Source organism: Pinus tabuliformis, chromosome 2_2 (genome assembly GCF_031772625.1).
Source record: "Pinus tabuliformis cultivar Carrire ecotype Pingquan chromosome 2_2, CPIR1, whole genome shotgun sequence".
Classification (NCBI taxonomy): Eukaryota; Viridiplantae; Streptophyta; class Pinopsida; order Pinales; family Pinaceae; genus Pinus; species Pinus tabuliformis.
The window spans coordinates 593,391,271-593,412,198 of record NC_142300.1 but is presented as its reverse complement, the minus strand read 5'-3'; the positions used below and the strand labels follow the sequence as shown (position 1 = coordinate 593,412,198).

Sequence of the window (20,928 nt, the reverse complement as noted above, 5' to 3'; positions counted from 1 at the left end):
AAATCTGAATAATACAATATTCTATGGTATATAAGATACAATGACAAACTTGTTGCAACTTCTATGCCGTATCTTGTCCTGACGGTTCTTCGCTTTTGTAATGCTCACTAGTAGTACCTTACTCCATCAATACCACTACACATCGAGACTCCAGGAGGGCTTCCCTCTAACACCACTGCATGCCACTTCTACTACATGTACATGGACTCATAAATATGCTCTCTAGGTTGGCCAATTCCCAAGCTCCAATCTACCTTCTAGTAACCTCTTTCATCCATCAAAGAGCTACTCATAAGGTTGCAAACTTCACCCAATATTCAACTATCTTCATCACTTCAAGAATGCTAGTGTAGGGTTACTTTTGGCATCCAAAAGCTACCCTCCAACAGTCCAAAGATGTCTAATAATACAATGTCAGTTTTGCTCTTAGGATGAACTCTTCACCAGCACAGAACATCCTGCACACGACACCAACAGGATGCTTGAATTCTGATCCATTTCTGGTCAACAAACTGTGAGCAAACATAAGACAACCTCCAGCTTCAAGTCTAATATCACTGTTGTCCCTGGTTAGGGCACTTGCATGCTGCAACAAGCCTTACTTCTCCACCCAAACAATCATTAATTCAATGTGACCTAGTCAAGGGAGTATGTCTTGATTTCGTGTTGTTGTTTTGGGCATATACCACCCTCAAACAACCCTGCGTAGGCACCTTTATGAGGTGGTATGGCCTACAACCTACCACAACTATCCTCCTGTACCTACGGCCCACACAAAACATAGATAACACACCTTAAATTTTCCATACCATACGTGCGTTCACACCTTACCTTACTCGGCCTTGTTGTGGCATGAGACAACCCTCCATGCAGTCAAATAGGCACCCAAATTAGCCATAAGTCCTCACGTTGTTTTGTCCTCTTCTCCTGCGGCAAAAAAAATGTATCTCCCTCTCCACCGAGTTGTTGTCCCTCCTCCTTAACGCTGCCTTAATGTTGCACTTTTGGATGCTTTAATGACTCCAACTCACCCTTTATTTATACACCAATAAAGGGGCTCCACGAATTCATGAAGAGACACATCTATTGGACAATTTTACTTCAAACCTACATGAATTGAATACCAATAATTATTTATCAACTTCAAAAATTCATTTGTCCACTTCTACAACTCGGAATTCGATGATTATTGAAGCGTTGGATTCTCCTTTTTGCTCTCTATCGTCTCATGCCATCACATGTAGAAATGTGCTTCCGAAATTACCCCAAACATGATTGGGTGCAAAACTCCACACTTGGATTTCAAGCCCACAAGTGACCCTTGTGGCGCTTTGCCCTCCAAACTCTGAACCCTAGGTCTTGGAGTACCTCCCAAGCTACACAAATCAACACTCTCTCTTAGCGAGGGAGGTACTTCCAAGACTAGGAAGTACTTCGTCATCGTCATCACCGCTCGCAACACTTGCCCAACTTTTGGCACTCATAATTGCACCAATCCCTGTACGATGAACTACGCCCTTCTCGGAAGTGTCATTGTCACTGGAAGAATCCTGCTTATTCTTATCATGTATCACTTTCCAATCTCTCCATGATTCTTTCTTGGTAGTTGTAGGAGCACCCTTGCTCCCCACTGACCATGTGCTCTTCTTGGGCTGCAAAGTCTCCCTATGAACCTGCATGATCCGAGTTGACTCAACTCCCGGATTTAACCAAGATATTTTGCTTTCGTGATGTAGTTAGAATTGCATTTTATAAGAGCATAAATGAACATATATGCATGCTTAATCAAATGGAAACATAATGAAAATCAGCAAATCATAGACATGAGACATTGATAACGGAGTTCATCCAGTGTGGACTACATCTCCGGGCTCGATGTCAAGATGGTGTTGGCCGCTTCATTCAGTGTTGGAAATGGTGAAGATGTACATGGAATATGTCTTCTATCATACAAGTACATGTGCTCTCTACATGAGTGGCAAAGTCTCTCCATGAGACGTTCCGCTATTGGAACTATCACTCACAATAAACCTCCTATCAGCATGACATAATCTTACACATGGTTGCAATGAGTATCCCGCTATCACGGCAACAAAGGGATCTCAACCAAAACACCCATGGTGAAAATGAGTATCTCACCATCATGGAAACAAAGGGATCTCAATCAAAACATACATAAAAATCTAGGATGAATACATCTCACATGAAACAGACACAAAGATTCTGCATCATACATCAAGCAGGAATCGAAATGACATAGTACATCTCACAGCGAATGATCAAAGAAGTACATGACAACAACACTTCATATACCTCAAATCTGATGTTGGCTAAAGAATGTCACACTCAGTTGCTAGATCTGAATGCACCATTGAAATCATGGCGTCGAATGGCATTAAATCGACTATCCACACTCTCAAATCTGACACTATCACTCCAATCTGGAAAATCACTGAAAAATAGAAGGCTCAGCTACAAAAACTGACTACACCACTGAATTTGTGTCATCGAGAAGTGTAAAATCGACTATCCATTTGTCGAATTCTAACACCGAAAAAATTTGGGCATGTAGGAATGTTTTAGATTCCCTCTCGATTCTCCAAAGATTCCCTCCTCTGGGTTGATTAGAGATTTTCAACTCAAATTAGAAAATTGATCTCGCCATTGAGATCGTTGTGAAATTTTGAGAAGAAAGAGTATAAAGTTGGCTTCATTCTGGATTTGGGAAATTTCAGCCTCCAAGGAATCTGGAAGATTCCTTCAATATTCTTGAAGATTCTCCTCCACTGGTAATATGAAATTTTGCGGCTCAAAAGGCGAATCCATCCTCGCCATTGTGTTTCCTGTGAAAATCTGAGAAAAATGACTGTAAACTTGATTACATTCTGACAAAATGAATTTTTACCTTCCCATGGAATCTTTTTAGCATCTTAAGATTCTCTACAAAAATTTTGTCTCGAAAAGCATGCCATCATTCTGCCTCTTGGAACTATGTCATGGTTCCAAACTGCTCCAAGTCTCGGGATCAAGGTTCCATTGCCCTGTAATTAAAATAATATTATTCTGGAAATTCGCGCTAGCCTCCCTCTTGCGCTCTGCAGAAATGAGGTTTAAGTATACAATGGCGGGCGAATTTTCCAATAAGTGCCATTGGTACGTTCGTTAGAGAGGACTTCTGGAAGCACAAGGTTTGGGGGATCAAATCCCGCCCCTGACAAAACTGATGTGCATATCCATTTTGGCACACGGTTTGTTTTAAGTGGCGGTTACGTTGGTTGTGTAATGGTGTTAATACATAACAGTTTTTGGGCGCGTTTAAGTGGAGGCATTGCAATGAGGGTGGAGTGTATTGTGGGACCGTTATGTGGGTGGGGCCGACGGACCCGCCAATGGTGGGTTCAACTCCCACTTGTCTCGTTATGTTTCATTACATATATACAGTATGTTTTAAGTGGTTCCACCAGGGTGGCGGGTCTGCCGGGGGTGGTCCGCATCCCATTTAATATTCTTTTATGTATATTTTGGTCGAAGGTTGGAGGGTTTGGAGGGGTTATGGTCACCGGTGCATATTTAATAAAGTTTCTTTTCAAATATATATTTTGGGTACGATGGAGGTGGCGAGGGTAATGGCCCGTCACCTATTTTAGTTTTTTTTTTTTTTTTTTTAATGATAGGTCCTTTTTTATTTTGTCTAATATAAGGGATATTAAACAAATTAAAGAGGCAAGAATTTTGCCCGCTCTCTGGAGCTAAGTTCCCACGCCAGTTGATGGTGAATTTGTAGGACACTTAAACCTGGCCCATTGCCCAACTTTGACCGCAACTTTGACTGGCTCTATCTCCTCCATATGAGCTCGAATGTGAGTGTCGTTCGCACCATTGGAATCAGGACGATGAGCACTTCGATCTGGTGCTGATTTGGGACCAATTTGATCACTTTGAGTTTTGACCTTTTCTGAGCCCCCATGGACTTCTGCATGTGTTTGGAGCCACCTGGATCAATCCTCCCCACTGAGGAGCTTTTGGTCCTCCAAAATCATGAAAAACAATCTACAACTTCTTTGTACCTTGTCTGCACTTATAAGTGTCTGATAAGTCACCCTTCCTTCTCACTTCACCTTTGTCCTTTAGAGCCATAAGCGATGAGCTAACACCTGCGACTTCCGCAAACCTGTAGTATAATTCTGCAATTACATGCTTAATTTACATGACCAACTGATGACCCAAGCATCCCATACTTGCCTCGAGTTTATAACACATACTCGGTGGCCAAGTTTACATCAAAATGGAAACAATACCTCAGCTACGAAAACAAGGCCAAAATATCATTATTGCTTCAACAAGTGATGGAAAACACATCATTATTGCAACTCGTGATTTACAAAAATAAGACCACACACTATTGTTGCTTTAACAAACGATGGAAAACACATCATCACTTTCGCAGTTTAAAATGCAACACAAAATAATGCCAGACATCATTGTTGTTGCAACAAGTGATGGAAAACACATCATCACTTTTATAGTTTAAAATGCAACACATGATAATTTTACAAAAGCATGGCCATGACAAGCTAACATATTTAGAAGCCATTTTTCACTTATCAATGCGAATGGGTCATCCCCCCATGGTGGTTTTGCTTGTCGAACGTCTTTTTCAACTAGTTTATGTATTGACACTTTGTCATTAAGGCACTGCTCTGGATAGAGCCTCCAACATGTGGCCCTTTGATGACCACTTCTATCGCAATCACTGCAATAAGTCTTCTTCCTCCAGATCTGCTTTACCTTCTTCTTTCCCTGCTGTTGAGAGGGTCTTTCACGGTTCATCCTTTTCTGTGCTTATGTTCTCTTCTAGCACTCGGCAAATATATGGTTATGTAAACCACAAAAATTACATGTTTTTCAATACCTTGATTTGTGTCCATCATTAACAACATGATTGTAATCGAAATGAATATTCGAGTATTGAGACTTGTTATACCTTTCCTTGTTGTCTTTGGTGTAATTATGGCAATGAGAGCTTGCCTCATCTCTTTCCCTACAATGGGCATTGTCATGGGATGATGGGGATGTGTTCCCATCATTCTCTTTCCTCGACGATTTCATCAATGTCTCGGAAGCATCTGACACCTTCGAGCAATTTCTTCTTCGGTGTATCCCAAGCCTGCAAATCAAGGTCTTCGCACAACCTCCAATGGCTGAGTAATGCCTTGGCTATTAACACCAAGTTCTTCTTCTTCCTTGTACCTCATCAGGGTAAGGAGCCTCAGGTTTTTCCCTGTAATTGGTATCTCCGCATCTCCAATAGAAATCATACTATGTGAAGATGAAACTGAAGGGAAATCAACATCTTTTACTTCCACTATCGAGTTGGAAAGAACTGATGAGGGCTCCTAATCATCTATTGTCGGTGGTTCACTCGCTGTCTTGGTGCATTCCCCAACTTCCTTCCCGACATACCCCAGTCCTGCATGACGGGTAATTCTTCTACTTTGATGGGGTTGACAATGCCTTGTCCATTAATGCCCAAGCCTTTTCCTTCATACCCCATTTCCTTCAGCAATTTGGAGCCAATTCTTGTGGTATGATTTTCAAAAACAATGAAATCATCATCAGGAAACATACATGAAGATGGAGAATTAACTTTGACCTCACATGGGTCATGCTGCGACTTTTCCAAGGCCTCATCTTTAGTTTGCAGTTGGTGTAGCAACCTCTGTTTCTCCTCTTTCTCTTCATGTAGAAGCATCTTTAATTCAGCGTTATCTGCTTGAAGATTCTGGTTGTTGTGCTTCAATTCTTCCAGTGCCTCTTTCGTGGCTTGTAACTGAAGTTGCAATCATTGTTTTTCCTCTGTCTCTTCTTGTAGGGCTTCATACATTATGTCCATATTTTGGGACACTCCTAGCATGGTCTCGTACATCGCTTTGTCATCCTCCATCACTGCACGTTCCATTGTTCACGTTCCATTTGTGCTAGCCTCCCTCTTGCGCTCTGCGAAAATGAGGTTTAAGTATACAATGGCGGGCGAATTTTCCAATAAGCGCCATTGGCGCATTGGTTAGGGCAGACTTTTGGAGGTGCAGGGGTCGGGGGATCAAATACTGCCCCTGCCAAAACTGTCGCGCATATCCATTTTGGCACACGGTTTGTTTTAAGTGGTGGTTACGTTGGTTGTGTAATGGTGTTAATATGTAACAGTTTTTGGGTGCGTTTAAGTGGAGCGTTGCAATGAGGGTAGAGTGTATTGTGGGACTGCCGCGTGGGTGGGGCCGGCGGACCCGTTGGCCGTGGGTTCAACTCCCACCAGTCTCGTTATGTTTCATAACATATATACGGTATGTTTTAAGTGGTTCCACCGGGGTGGCGGGTCCGTCGGGGGTGGCCCACACCCCATTCAATATTTTTTATGTATATTTTGGTTGGAGGTTAGAGGGTCTGGTGAGGTCATGGCCATCGGCCCATTTTTAATAAAGTTTGTTTTTAAATATATATTTTGGGTCCGATGGAGGTGGCAGGGGTCATGGCCCGCCACCTATTTTAATATTTATTTATTTTTGTTATAATAATAGGTATTTTTTAAATTTTTTGTCTAATATAAGGGATATTAGACAAATTAAAGAGGCAACAATTTCACCCACTCTCAGGAGCTAAGTTCCCATGCCGATTGACAGTGAATTTGTAGGACACTTAAACCTGGCCCACTGCCCAACTTTGACTGCAACTTTGACTGGCTCCATCTCCTCCATACGAGCTCAGATTAAGTGTCATTCACACTGTTGGAATCAGGGCGATGATCACTTCGATCTGGTGTTGATTTGGGAGCAATCTGGCCACTTTGAATTTTGACCCTTTCTGGGCCCCCTTGGACTTCTACATGTGTCTGGAGCCACCTGGATCACTGTAAGCTCCCTCTCGGACTCGAATCCCTCTGAGTCTCTGGAGCGTGGACTTTTTTCTCTGGAAAGTGTACCTTCTTCTCGGGAACCTATACCTTCTCCTTTGAAGCCTGCACCTGCACCTGCTCTACTTGCTTCTTTCCATGATCCACATGCTTGCCCCTCAACCTATAGAGACCATGTTCTCTAACTCCGAGTACAATTCCATCGGACTTAGAGCCTTTGGGCTTGAGTCTTGCCTTCCCATCCTAGAACAAGACCTCAAACCCTTTCCTCTCGATCATTGAGACAAAAATCATGTTATTCTGAGTCCTGGTACAAATATCACATCTTGGACCCGCATCACATGTCGTGTCTCCGTCCTGAATAGCACAACACCCGATCCTCGGATCTCCAACTGAATTTTGTTGCCCAACACCATGTGTAACTTCGAGTCGCATTCAGCGAGTCTCAAAAACCTCTCGTGACCTTGTCATAGACTTCGTCGCACCATTGTCCACGTACCATCCATTATAGCAAAGTCCTCCTCTTCCAATCTCCTGGTGAGATCATTTATCTCAGTGGAAGTGGCAACACCGACAACTTGCTTTTCTTTCCTCTTTCATCATCTCCCTTCTTCTTCATCGGACATCTCGACGAATAATGACCCATCTCGCCACAGTTGAAACACTTGACTTTACTTAAGTCCTTCTTTTGCTTACCCTTCATTCGCGTTGCAAGTGCGACGTCATCATCGAAAGAATTCTTCTTTGGATGAAGATTCTCATCTCGCAACTCTTCCTGAATGAAGTCATCCCATAGCCTATCCCAGTCTGGTAGCTTCTCTTTGGCAACAATCCCTTTGATGAAGGGCTTCCATTCCTTGGTGAACCATTTCAAGGTAATCCTTCCCATATCTCCATCTGAGATGGTTACACCGATGGTAGCAATCTCATCTTTGATATGAGACAATCTTGTCAGATATGAGGTCATGCTTTCATCCTTTATCATCTTGGTGGACTTCACCTTATCCTCCAATACCAATACCCGTTTCTCATTCTTATTCTGGAAAAAATTCTGAAGAGCCATCCACATCTCATGTGCATTGTTCTTCTCGGACAAATGAGGTATTAAGGCATCCTTCACACCATATAGGATGGTCAATCTCGCCCTAGCATCCAAATCTTCATATATTTCCAACTTGTTAGGGTCGTTGGCTTCTTGATCCCTTTTCGGAAAACTCCCAAATCTTGTTGACCTGCAAGACCAACTTGATCCTTTCCTTCCAAGGAGTATAGTTGGACAACCCCTCCAACCTGTCCTCATACCGGAGACCTACCTGCAACTTCGACATTGTAGTGAGCCCTTCACTTACAATGTGACCAACTCCCTCTCACGTTGTACTTCGTTGTGCACAACTCTGATTTACTTACTTCCAAAGTAGCTCAGACACGCTCTGATACCATGTTGAATTTCCACAACCTTGGGTCTAGGTTAGAGCTTTAAAATCATTGACGCTACCAAAACGAGAATATCAACCATAAACTACTTTGCACAGTGGAAATATGAAGCAATAAATCACATATGCACAAATATACACACTTTTGAACAAAATTGTACAATATTGTACAATATCAATCATTGTTATATTAAACCAAATCTAAATAATACAATAGTCTATGGTATATAGAATACAATGGCAAACTTGCTACAACTTCTATGTCGTATCTTATCATGTCGGTCTTTCGCTTCCGTATTGTTCGCTAGTAGTGCCTTAGTCCATGAAGACCACTACACATCGAGACTTCAGAAGGGTTTCCCTCTAACACTGCTGTGTAGAAATTTTGAATAATATAACACTTATTCACAGAGATTATCCTGATTATACACTAACCTCCTCTATGTTGATCATCAATTTTCGGAATCAAAAACAATCACATGCGCACATTGAAACATCAATCACACATATCAACACAGTATGTACTGGGGAAAGCATACAGCTGAAAACCCCCAAATATCTGTATATTATAATGATAGAGAACATGTAACAATACTCCTCACAAGTACTCAGTACTATCTCCCCCTGTTACACACAAACTAGCTCAGATCTGAATCAAGTCACAGGTTCAAATCTCCTTCGTTGTTTGCCTGCCTCTACTGCGCAATCCAATGTGAGAATGGGAATGATCCAAGCTCGTTTTCCCTTGGCTTGTACTACGCAATCCTCATTGGCAATCTCAATCAATGATTGTGCAAATCTCATGCACAACTATAATCACAACTGATAGTAGTCTCCACCTCTAACACCTGTCTCCACTGAACTGTCCATGCACTGAGTTAACTGATGTATTCTTTAGTTGATTTATGAGTTAATAATTAGTGAATTAATTAATAATTAATTCACATCACTCATCACTAGTGTATTTGGCAGTTAGACTAAATACAACTAGTTCAACTAAGTCAAACTGAACACAACTCCATTAACTCCTCAATCAACTCCACCAAACTCAATCACTTGAGTTCTAACTGAAGTCCATCATGCAATAGCTCAACTAAACCATAAGAAAAGCATATTTCCTTCTGGCAGTTGCATGTGCCACATCCGTAGCCCGAACTGAAGTGCTGCAAGATGATAAGATAATGTTTATAGTCCAAATATTATTAAGAGCTAATAATATTCGATTGTTCTATTTTTTTTACTATCAGTCTAAAAATAGACTCCGCCCATATGTCTAAAAATAGAAGTCCATCTATTTTTACCAACATGACCAATCATCCATAAATAGCATCCTGCAACTCATAGACCATGATCCATATGTCTAAAAATAAACATAGTCTAAAAATAGACTTTGCGCCAAAAATAGCCTGTGGACCCACTTAATGAAGGCAACTTCTTTTCACTAAGCTTCATCATCTTGTTGCATTTTCAACACTCCCTCTCAACAAGATATGGATTATCTGCAACCCCTATCCTGCAACTCTGGAATGTTCTGCATGCAACACATTTGCCCGGTCCACTTGCTCCAACAACACTTGGAACAAAAACACTCCCAATTGACCACTCTGTTGGGCTAGGAACATACTCTGATGCTGAAGCTCTACCTGTTGCTGACAAGTGCTCCCTTTCTGACATCTGCGCTACTGCAACATCTCCATGCATCTCGCACCATTGCACACTTCTCTGTGCCACCTAGCACTGTGCAAAACACTTGTGCCTCTCGCATTGCTGCAGCCTGCTAGCTATGCGCTGTCCTGGGATTCCCTACATTGTTGCTCTCTCTGCCGCTCCATCTGCATCTGTCTCTACCCAATTATTCAGTTCCTGCTACTCCACATCGGGGCTCCCATAGTGAGGTCTCATCCAAGAGGTTGGGTACCTCAAGGATCCTGCCCCTCCTCCTTGGGACGATCACTCTATATCACCCCACCTCCTACCTGGAGGTATGGCTGCCTGTGATCCCTCAGCCCACCTGGCTCGAAGTTTCCCCCTACTGGAGGTCTCTGCATGAGTAGATGTCTCTACTTGATCTCCTCTCAGCTTCCCTTGTTGTGGCTACTCCACAACCTTCTGAAGCTATTGCACCAATCATGGCTCCTCCACAGTCGTCTGAGACTTCTTCTGGCTCTATATGTTGAGAGGTAATATACGCTCCCTTTCAACCACCAAGTCTCCATCAGTTGCCTCGCTGCTCAAGGCTTTGCATGCATCTTGAACCTCAAGAGCATACATGTTCTTGACCCGTGAACCAATCTGCTTCACCTGTCTAGTGATGATGTGTCCAAGGAAAACCTTTCCCTTACTGAAGACTACATCATAGCCTCTGTCTTCCCGCATCGCGATCGACACCAAGTTTTTCTCCAGTCCTGGTACATACTTGACATCGGTCAAGGTAAAGCTAGCTCCATGCTCTCTCTGAAAAATAACCGTGCCTACACTTGAGACATTATACTTCTCACCATTACCCATCGCTATGAGTATCTGGAGATCTTTCTCCTCCAAAGTATTGAACAAACTCTTGTCATCGGTCATGTGGAAAGAAGCTCCACTGTCAAGAAACCAACCACTTCCCACCATGGATGAAACCATGCATGCAAAGAGTCTGAAATCCAACTCAAACTCTGAAGCAAGTGCCTCATCTTTAGATCCTTCCCCGGATCCCTTCTTGGATTTCCTCCATGGACAATTTGCAGCATAATGGCCCACCTCATGACAATGAAAGCATCGCACTTTCGATTTCTCAACCTTCTTCCCATCATTGGAAGAACTGGATTCAGAAAGAAAACCCTTCTCCTTCCCCTTCTTTGCTTTGGCATCCAAAGTGCAATTTTTTTCATCATATGCCTTTGATGAAGATCCGTCCCTGGTATTCCGCCTGATCTCCTCTTGCACAAGATCCGACCAAAGTCTCTCCCATCCTAGCATTTTCTCCCGACCATTGACAGAGTCCTGATAGGAATGCCAACTCTTCGGAAGACCAAGGAGAGCCAAGCTCACCAAGTCCTCATCATCGACAGTCAACCCCACACTTCCCAGCTCATCCTGGCATTGGGTGAACTTCGTGAGATACTTGGGCATATTGTCTCCATTCTCACACTTAATGTTTCTGAGTTTATCCTTGAGCGCCAACTTCCTCTGGTCACTCTTGCTTTGGAATAAATTTGTCAACGCTTTCCACATCAAGTATGGAAAAGCCTTTCCATGCAGGCTGGATACAATGTGATCCTTCACGCCCTCCAACAGAATCCTTCGACACTTTGCTGTCTTCTTTTGCCAAGCCTCAACGTGAGCAGCATCAGTAGGCTTTCGAACCTCAACATCTATGAACTCCTTCAACCCATTGTCATCTAACACCGCCTCCATCCTGTCTTTCCATGCAATATAATTCGAGCTGCCTTCAAGGGCATACTCCAATCGCAATCCGTTGAAAGACATTTCAAATTCGACACCAAGAAAACACTGCTGCAAATTTGAATTCCACCAGCTCAAAACTCAACCGCTTCTGATCTAAAATTTGTGAGAACAAAGTATTTCTCGTACAGAGATTGACTGTATGGGCATTCACCGGATATCTCACCTTCCAAAAGAAGGATGAATCCAGAAGCTACTTGGCCCGATTACAGACTCTGCCTGAAGAAATAAAATGTAATCACTTTCTGAATAATAGATCTAATGATCAACTTCGCTCCGATACCATGTATAAATTTTGAATAATATAACACTTATTCACAGGATTATCCTGATTATACACTAACCTCCTCTACGTTGATCATCAATTTGTGGAATCAAAAACAATCACATGCGCACATTGAAACATCAATCACACATATCAACACAGTATGTACTGGGGAAAGCATACAGCTGAAAACCCCCAACTATCTGTATATTATAATGATAGAGAACATGTAACAATACATAGTGCAATACTCCTCACAAGTACTCAGTACTATCTCCACCTGTTACACACAAACTAGCTCAGATTTGAATCAAGTCACAGCTTCAAATCTCCTCTGCTGTTTGCCTGCCTCTACTGTGCAATCCAATGTGAGAATGGGAATGTTCCAAGTTCGTTTTCCCTTGGCTTGTATTACGCAATCCTCATTGGCAATCTCAATCATTGATTGTGCAAATCTCATGCACAGCTATAGTCACAACTGATAGTAGTCTCCACCTCTAACACCTGTCTCCACTGAACTGTACATGCACTGAGTTAACTGATGTATTCTTTAGTTGATTTATGAGTTAATAATTAATTAATAATTAATTCGCATCACTCATCACTAGTGTATTTGGCAGTTAGACTAAATACAACTAGTTCAACTAAGTCAAACTGAACACAACGCCATCAACTCCTCAATCAACTCCACCAAACTCAATCACTTGAGTTCTAATTGAAGTCCATCATGTAATAGCTCAACTAACCCATAAGAAAAACGTATTTCCTTCTGGCAGTTGCATGTGCCACATCCGTAGCTCGAACTGAAGTGCTGCAAGAGGATAAGATAATGTTTATAGTACAAATACTATTAAGAGCTAATAATATTCGACTGTTCTATTTTTTGACTGGACGTCTAAAAATAGACTCCGCCCATATGTCTAAAAATAGAAGTCCATCTATTTTTACCAACATGACCAATCATCCATAAATAGCATCCTGCAACTCATAGACCATGATCCATATGTATAAAAATAGACATACTCTAAAAATAGACTTTGCGCCAAAAATAGCGTGCAGACCCACTTAGTGAAGGCGACTTCTTTTCACTAAGCTCCATCATCTTGTTGCATTTTCAACATGCTGCATGTCCACAGGCTCATAAATCTGCTCTCTAGGTTGGCCAATTTTGGAGCTCCAATTTGCCTTCTAGTAGCCTCTTTCATCCATCAAAGAGCTACTCATAAGGCTGCAAACTTCACCCAATCTTCAGCTATCTTCGTCACTTCAAGATTGCTAGTCTAGGGCTACTTTGGACATCCACACATTGCCCTCCAACAATCCAAAGATTCCCAATACTACATTGTCTATCATGCTCCTAGGATGAACTCTTCACCACCACGGAAAGTCCTCCACATGGCACCAACATGCTGCTCCAATTCTCATCAACAAACTATGACCCAACATAAGAAAACCTCCAACTTCAAGCCCGATATCATTGTTTTCCTTGGTTAGGGCACTTGCACGATGCAACAACCCTTAATTCAATGAGGCCTAGTCAAGGGAGTATGCCCTGATTTCGTGTTGTTGTTCTAAGCTTATACCATCCTCAAACAGCCCCGTGTAGGCACCTTTCTGAGGTGGTATGGCCTGTGGCCTACCACATCTATCCTCTTGTACCTACGACCCACACAAAACAGAGATAACACACCGTAAATTTGCCATACCAGACTTGTGTTCACACCTTACCTTAGTCGGCCTTGCTATGGCACGAGGCAACCCTCCACGTAGTCAAAGAGGCACCCAAACCAGCCCTAAGTCCTCACGTTGTTTTGTCCTCTTCTCCTGCGGCAAAACAGAGGTATCTCCCTCTTCACCGAGTTGTTGTCCCTCCTCCTTAACGTTGCCTTAATGTTGCACTTTTGGATGCCTTAATGACTCCAATTCACCCTTTATTTATACACCAATAAAGGGTCTCCACGAATTCATGAAGAGACACATCTATTGGACAAATTTACTTCAAGCCTACATGACTTGAATACCAATAATTATTTGTCAACTTCAAAAATTCATTTCTCCACTTCCACAACTCTAAATTTGATGATTCTTGAAGTGTTGGATTATCTTTTCCGCCCTCTATCGTCCCATGCCATCACATGTAGACATGTGCTACCGGAATTGCCCCAAACACAATTGGGTGCAAAACCCCATACTTGGGTTCCAAACCCACAAGTGACCCTTGTAGCGCTTTTCTCTCCAAACCCTGAACCCAAAGACTTGAAGTACCTCCCAAGCTACACAAATCAACACCTAAATATTAGCGGATCTGAATCTAAAAACTTGATCACGTAATAAATTGGTTTGGTGAATTGCAAAACATATTTAATCTGTGACCAAAATTACATGTCAAGAATAGTGTCCTTAGCTACATTAGCCCCATCTCTATCATTGTTAATTTTCTCCCATGATTCAAAGGTCATCATATTAGTTAAATCTTGTTTCACCTTCATTAGTCACCTAAAGGTGAGGTAATAACTTGCAAATCTTGTTTTTGCAAGTTTAAGCAACTGCAACTTGGAGTAAGTGCCATAAAAATGGTTTAGTCTTGTATGCCCTGTGATATATTTAATGAGTTGCTTCCCTCTCTTGTAAAGCTCATTAATCCATCCACATTCTTTATGCTTCACAATATCATGCATCAAAAGGTTCAATGCATGCACCAAACAACCAAACCAAAAGATGTGTGGATGAGTACGCTCAATAAATTTTCCTGCTGCCTTACAATTTGCTGCATTATCAGTGATCACTTGAACCACATTATTAGGACCAACATCTCTAATTGATTGCAATAGGAGATCTGCAATGTTTTGGGAAGTTGCACTGATGGAGGAGGAGTTATGACATATAATAAATATTGCACCACTAGAAGAAACACCAAGAACATTTATCAAATGTTGGTTTCTAATATTTGTACACCCATTTGATACAATGGATACCCCACAATCCACCCACTTATTTGTAAAATGTGTCAAAGCTCTTTGAACCTTTGCTTTTCTCTTTCTAATAACATTGTTCTAATTTTCTCATAGTTGGGGCTTTTGTATCTTTTTGGGGCTTCATTGATGGCCTTAACCATATCATGCCAATAGGGAGAGCGAAGCACATTGAATGGTACACCGCAAGCACAAAGAAATCAGACTATCTTTCCATCCACATTATCTCTCCTAGCAACATTAAGGAAATCCCCTATTGTTCTACCTCCAGCACTTGCAGAAGTACCATGAGGAGATGAGCTACTAAATCTAGAGGTTGCACTTGATTTAGACCAAGTTTTTTGTTTCTTTCTTTTTTGTTTGCAACCTCCTCTATTTGGACGTATTTTCTTCTTTGTTCAGTTGAAATGTTTGGGCAAATTTATATCCCCGCAACACCCTTTTTCTCATCAATGTCCATCGCCCCACAAAGATGGTATATGAACCACTATATGGTTTTTCTCCATGACAACCATGAGGGCACAAAAATTTGTAGCTTCCACCACCTTTTCCCCCTTCAAGTTTGGTCACATAGTTCCACAAGGGTGTCAATGCAACTTTCCCCTCTAGTGTTTCAGTGTTCCCTTCAGGTTCATCCCCTTCCTCCTCATCATACATTGGGTCACTCATATGGGGACCACTATCCTCTTGTTCTTCTTCCCTTCTATTCCTACTCCCCCTTGTCATCATGAAAACCAAAAGTGGAATGATACATAGAAGCCAAAAGAACACCATCTTGGAATATGAATATAGGTGGTGGACAACCTGCAATTAAATGAGCAAGAAGAAAGAATGGGAAAGAGTAGGAGAGGGAGGAGAAAAATACAAAAAAAAATGACAGAAAAATGAGGGAGTTTAGGGTTTGCACTTACCTCTTTAGCTCTTGTAAATGGAAGCCCTTCTTTACTCCTCCAAGCTCTCCTCTCTTTCTCCTCTTTTTTGCAAGCTCTTCAAAAATCTAAGAGAGAACAAATGAGAAGAGAAAGAGGCTTTTAATCCCTTCATTCCCTTCCCTAACCCAACTTAGACCCATCCCCAAACACAAGTTAACAAAAATAAAAATGAAAAAAAAGGAAAATTAGTGGGGTTGCCAGTTGGTGAAAATTAGTGGGGCCGCACGGTGGAACCGACCGGCGGCCCATTGAGTTGGTCGCGATCCGTACGGAGTCGGCCCCGATCTGCGGCAAATCGACCGGGTGAACCGCCCTCCGAAACGTGTCTTGACAATTCCGAAACGCAGATTAGGCAGGTGGTTCCCACAGGCTAGGAAGCGTCTTTGTTGGCCCGATTTGCATTTCGGAATTTTTGGGATGCGTTTCCGGGGGGCGGATCACCCGCAGATTCGTATGGGTAGCATTTCGAGGTTTTGATCTGGGGGGCATTTCGTGCAAAACTGATTCTAAGATATCAACCAACCAAAAGGACTAAGATGCATTTTGAAAAAATTCCAAAATTGCATTGCCAGGGTTGAAAATTCCACTTAGATAGGGCAATGCAACCATAGATTCTCATATGTTGAGCAATCCTCACAACATTTTGGTAAAACAATAAGGGTATTGTCAATGGGTGCTTACTAGGTGGACAATAGTGAGGTGCTTATATCACCGGTATTGCAGTTCAAGTATCTCAAGGGCACACTTGTACTAGTGATCATACTCCTTCATCACTTGAAAAGTATGCTAGCCCCTCCATGGCAACTGAAATTATTATTATTATTCAATTTTAAGGTCACGGCCAAACCAGACACCAAATTGGTGTATGAGACCCCCTTGTTTGTGGGATAAGGTACCCACCTCCGCATAGCGGTTTGACTGCTAAGTCTATGAATGCATACATACTCTACCTGTTGGTTTTGAACCTGTGACTTCTTAAGAGGAAACACATGCTCTTAACCATTAGGCCGACAAAGACAACTTGAAAAGACCGGATAATAGTTGTGCACGTCATAACACCAACCCATTGGATTGCAATAAGGTATTAATCAAGATTCTAATACAAAGTGGTCACTGTGTGTTATGTTTAAATTTTAATCTCATGTCGATACAAATGCCAAAAGAGGCATTTCCTGATGCAAAAGCAAAAGGCCTTAGGGATAAAGTAGCAAGGAAAATAACTTTATGGATATCACAATAAGGTGCATCCCCCAAGTGGCTGCATGCAGCGTTTCACAATTTTGTTGTAACCAACATTCTGCGTCCGTTTGTGAGGAAGAAATTATGATGATACAGCCCACTGCTCAGTTTTCTGAAAGATTTAATCCATTTTTCAGCTAGCCTCATGTCTGACATTACATTACAAACAGATTGAATATAATGCCAAAACCTTATATAGAATCAACTAAATCTAAACATTGAACAATGATTTCATCATCTTAAAAATATTGTTTTGCATACTGTGGACAGTACTCAAGTACAACCCTTGCACATTGAGTACCCCTATTATTACCGTTCAGGTTTTCCCAAGTTTATGGGGATGATTAACCAACAAGAATGATGGTGCTGTGGTGATGCAATCAACAAAAACATGTACAAGATGCTGGCTATAAGTTTAGGCCATGTTGGCTACAAGTTCAGGCATGCTTGATGATATTGCAACATATAATAATTTCTGCAATGAATATCCAAATTGTGTTACTGTCACTTCCAAAAATACATGATGTTGCCAGGGCCAGCCTTATAATACATCTGTTGTTCATTTGCTTTTACCAGTAATCCCCACAAGAACACGTATTATCCCTGAAATGATGGAAGCGGTTGGTATCTCTCACAACAACTTCCCTTCCAACAATACTTGAGATAAATTTGATGGAAGTGTGACAATTGCCACACATTCGTAGGTTTTTCATTATTCGGATTGGTATCCCAGGAGGAATACTGAGAAGTCCAAAAGAAAGAGCCAGCTTCTCACTATGGTAACAGAGAAAGCCTTCCTTTTGCTGCTCCTCCACATCAAGGAGCACAAAGTTTGTATCTGACACATGGCCTGCTTCCTTCATTTGCCCACTCAATTTATCCAGTAACGCATAGATCTCCTCTGTCAATGGGTGTGTTTTGTCATTTGCATGGAATGAGTGCACTTTATTTTTTACCCCAATCCAGCTGCAACCTGCCTCCTTTTTCATCCCTATGTCTTTCATCACACTCCTCACTTTTTCTACGTCATCCCATCTGCTGGCAGCAGCATAGATATTGGACAGCAATACATGCGTTCCGGAGTCTTGTGGATCCAACTGAAACAGACATTCTGCTGCTTGTCTTCCTAACTCCATGTTCCCATGGACTCTGCAAGCACCAAGCAATGCCCCCCACATAGAAGCAGTAGGTTTCAATGGAATTCTTTTCATAAACTCCTCTGCCTCACCAAGAAGGCCAGCACGGCCGAGAAGATCAACAATGCATGCATAATGTTCTGCTCCTGGGGTAATGCCATAATCTTCAACCATGGAATCGAAGTAAAACCTACCTTTTTCCACTAGGCCAGCATGGCTGCAAGCAGATAGCACACAAACAAAAGTAATGTAGTTGGGCTTTAAGCCATCCGATTGCATTCTTTCAAAAAATTGGAGAGCCTTCTTTCCATGACCATGATGTGCACATCCTGCGATCATTGCATTCCATGACACAATATTTCTCTGAGGCATATTGTCGAACACTAGGCATGCGTCAACAATACTCCCACTCTTTCCATACATATCAACAAGGGCACTCCCTACATACACGTCAGAGTCAAACTTAGTTTTAATGACATGTGAATGAATCTGCCTCCCCTGTTCCAGTGCTGCAAGGCCGGCACATGCTTTTAGAACACTAGAAAATGTGTACTCACTTACCTCAATTCCCTTCTGCTGCATTCGCCGAAAGCTATCTACTGCATCTTCGTTGTATCCATTTTGCGCATATCCAGCAATCATTGCACCCCAGGAAACTGCATTTCTTGCAGGTATCTCGTCGAAGGCAATGCGTGCATCCTCCACACAACCACATTTCCCATACAAGTCCAGAAGAGTATTCCCCACATTCACATCGACCACAAATCCACTTTTAAAAACATGGGCATGTATCTGCTTGCCCTGATCTAGTGCTGGAATATTCACACACGCATTGAGCACGCTGCAGAAAGTGATGCAATTGCTTTCCACATTCGCTCGCCTCATTTGCTCAAACATCTCAAGACCTTCCTCAGCACGACCATTCACGACGCTTCCTGCGATCATCGCATTCCATGAAACAATATTTCGTTCAGGCATTTTGTCAAATAGTTTCCACGCATCCTCACTGCTCCCACACTTTGCATACATATCTAATAGTGAACTAGTCACAAACACATCTGAATCAAATCGAAATTTCACAATGTGGGTGTGTACCTGTTTCCCAGTCGACAGAGCTTCAAGGCCAGCACACGCCTTGAGAACACAAGGAAAGGTGAACTCATTCGGTTCTACAGAATCCCTCTTCATTTGGGGAAAAAGTTCGAGAGCTTCCTGACAAAACCCATTTTGCACATATCCTGCAATAACGGCGGTCCATGATACGACACCTCGGTTATGCATTCTGTCAAACACTTGGCGTGCAGAATCCAGTTTGCCGCATTTGGCATACATGTTTACAAGATGCGTATTAAGGAAGGAAAATGTGACAAGCCCTGTTTTAATCACGTGTGCATGGATTTGCTTGCCTTGTTCAACATTTTTGTTATTAACACAATCCTGTATGAGGAGGGCGTACGCCCTGCAGTTATCCCGAGCGGTGCCTTGGTCTATCAAATGCAGAATGGTGGATGCTTCCTTCCATCTCGTATGTTTACAGAGGCCAATCATGATTCCTTTCTTGCCTCACTTTCAAGGTTATGTATGGCTCCAGGAGTTTGAACCTGTTACATACTATTTGTAGAAATCTTCTATCCAAATCAATGTCTCAAGCAACATAGATAAGCTTACTACCCTTATCTATCATCCCAACCAGTCTAGCAATCTAGTACAATTGCTGGACAACTAGTCTAACAGACCTCTTAAGATTGGATGAATTCTACCAGCCATGTTTCAACTCTGAAAACCTTTAGGGATAAATCCTTGGTAGAAGGTCTAGGTATAAAGATCAGATATAAAGCATTGATGTGAATTCCAGCCATATTTTTGCTAGAAAAGAGGTGGAGTGATTCATTAACTGTTTCCACACAGTGAATGCATTAACAAATCCCCTGAATAGGGACGCTAACCGTTGTAGAATTATGAATCACGAGTGTTAATGAAAGTTATGGAGAATAACATTTACAATCCAGGTCAGACGCTAACCACTGGAGGATTGTAATTTACAAAAGAGCCTGACTAAGGAAATTTATGGGAAAATTTAATTAAACTTAGAATAGTAATAATAACATTTGTGTGGGAACTTAACAATAACACATTTTTATGATTGATTTCCTTAACTTTGATCAATTAACTTGTAGTTTTGCATTTTGCATTACTCTTATATTGTCCAATGCCATTCATGTGGATTGGATCATTGAGTTTCATTAAGGTGGCACGATGAGTTGTATGTAAATTTGTACAATGAGCTAATTTTAATTAGATATAACATTGGTGGAGAAAGGTTTATGTGTTATTCATATGTTATGTGATCTAGGTGGATATCAATGGTCATCTATCTTTTATATTATCTCAATGATTTTTATCTTGTTGGCAGTTTTTCTACGATTTTTGGGTCCCAAATTTTCAGGGACATTTAGAGGCCCTAAATGATTTATTTTTGAAATTTGGGGGGCAGCGGTTGCCATGGCATATCCTGGCTCCACACAAAAGTTGTAGTCCTCAAATGAATATTGCATGCAAAAATTGCACCCTTAGGAAGTTGATGTAACAACTAA

General features: G+C 41.7%; 1 protein-coding gene across 1 annotated transcript; it reads right to left on the bottom strand.

Moving 5' to 3' along the window:
- Window positions 1-17,080: 17,080 nt before the first annotated feature.
- On the bottom strand, window positions 17,081-20,350 carry LOC149194042 (pentatricopeptide repeat-containing protein At4g14850-like). Its single transcript, XM_089404996.1, has one exon. The coding sequence runs from the start codon at window positions 19,880-19,882 to the stop codon at window positions 17,768-17,770; it is 2,115 nt and encodes a 704-aa protein (XP_089261122.1). The 5' UTR covers window positions 19,883-20,350; the 3' UTR covers window positions 17,081-17,767.
- Window positions 20,351-20,928: the final 578 nt, after the last annotated feature.

What these genes read in the sequence shown, in the direction of transcription:
- LOC149194042 (XM_089404996.1), bottom strand. Translation starts at nt 19,882, where the DNA reads ATGATTGGCCTCTGTAAACATACGAGATGGAAGGAAGCATCCACCATT.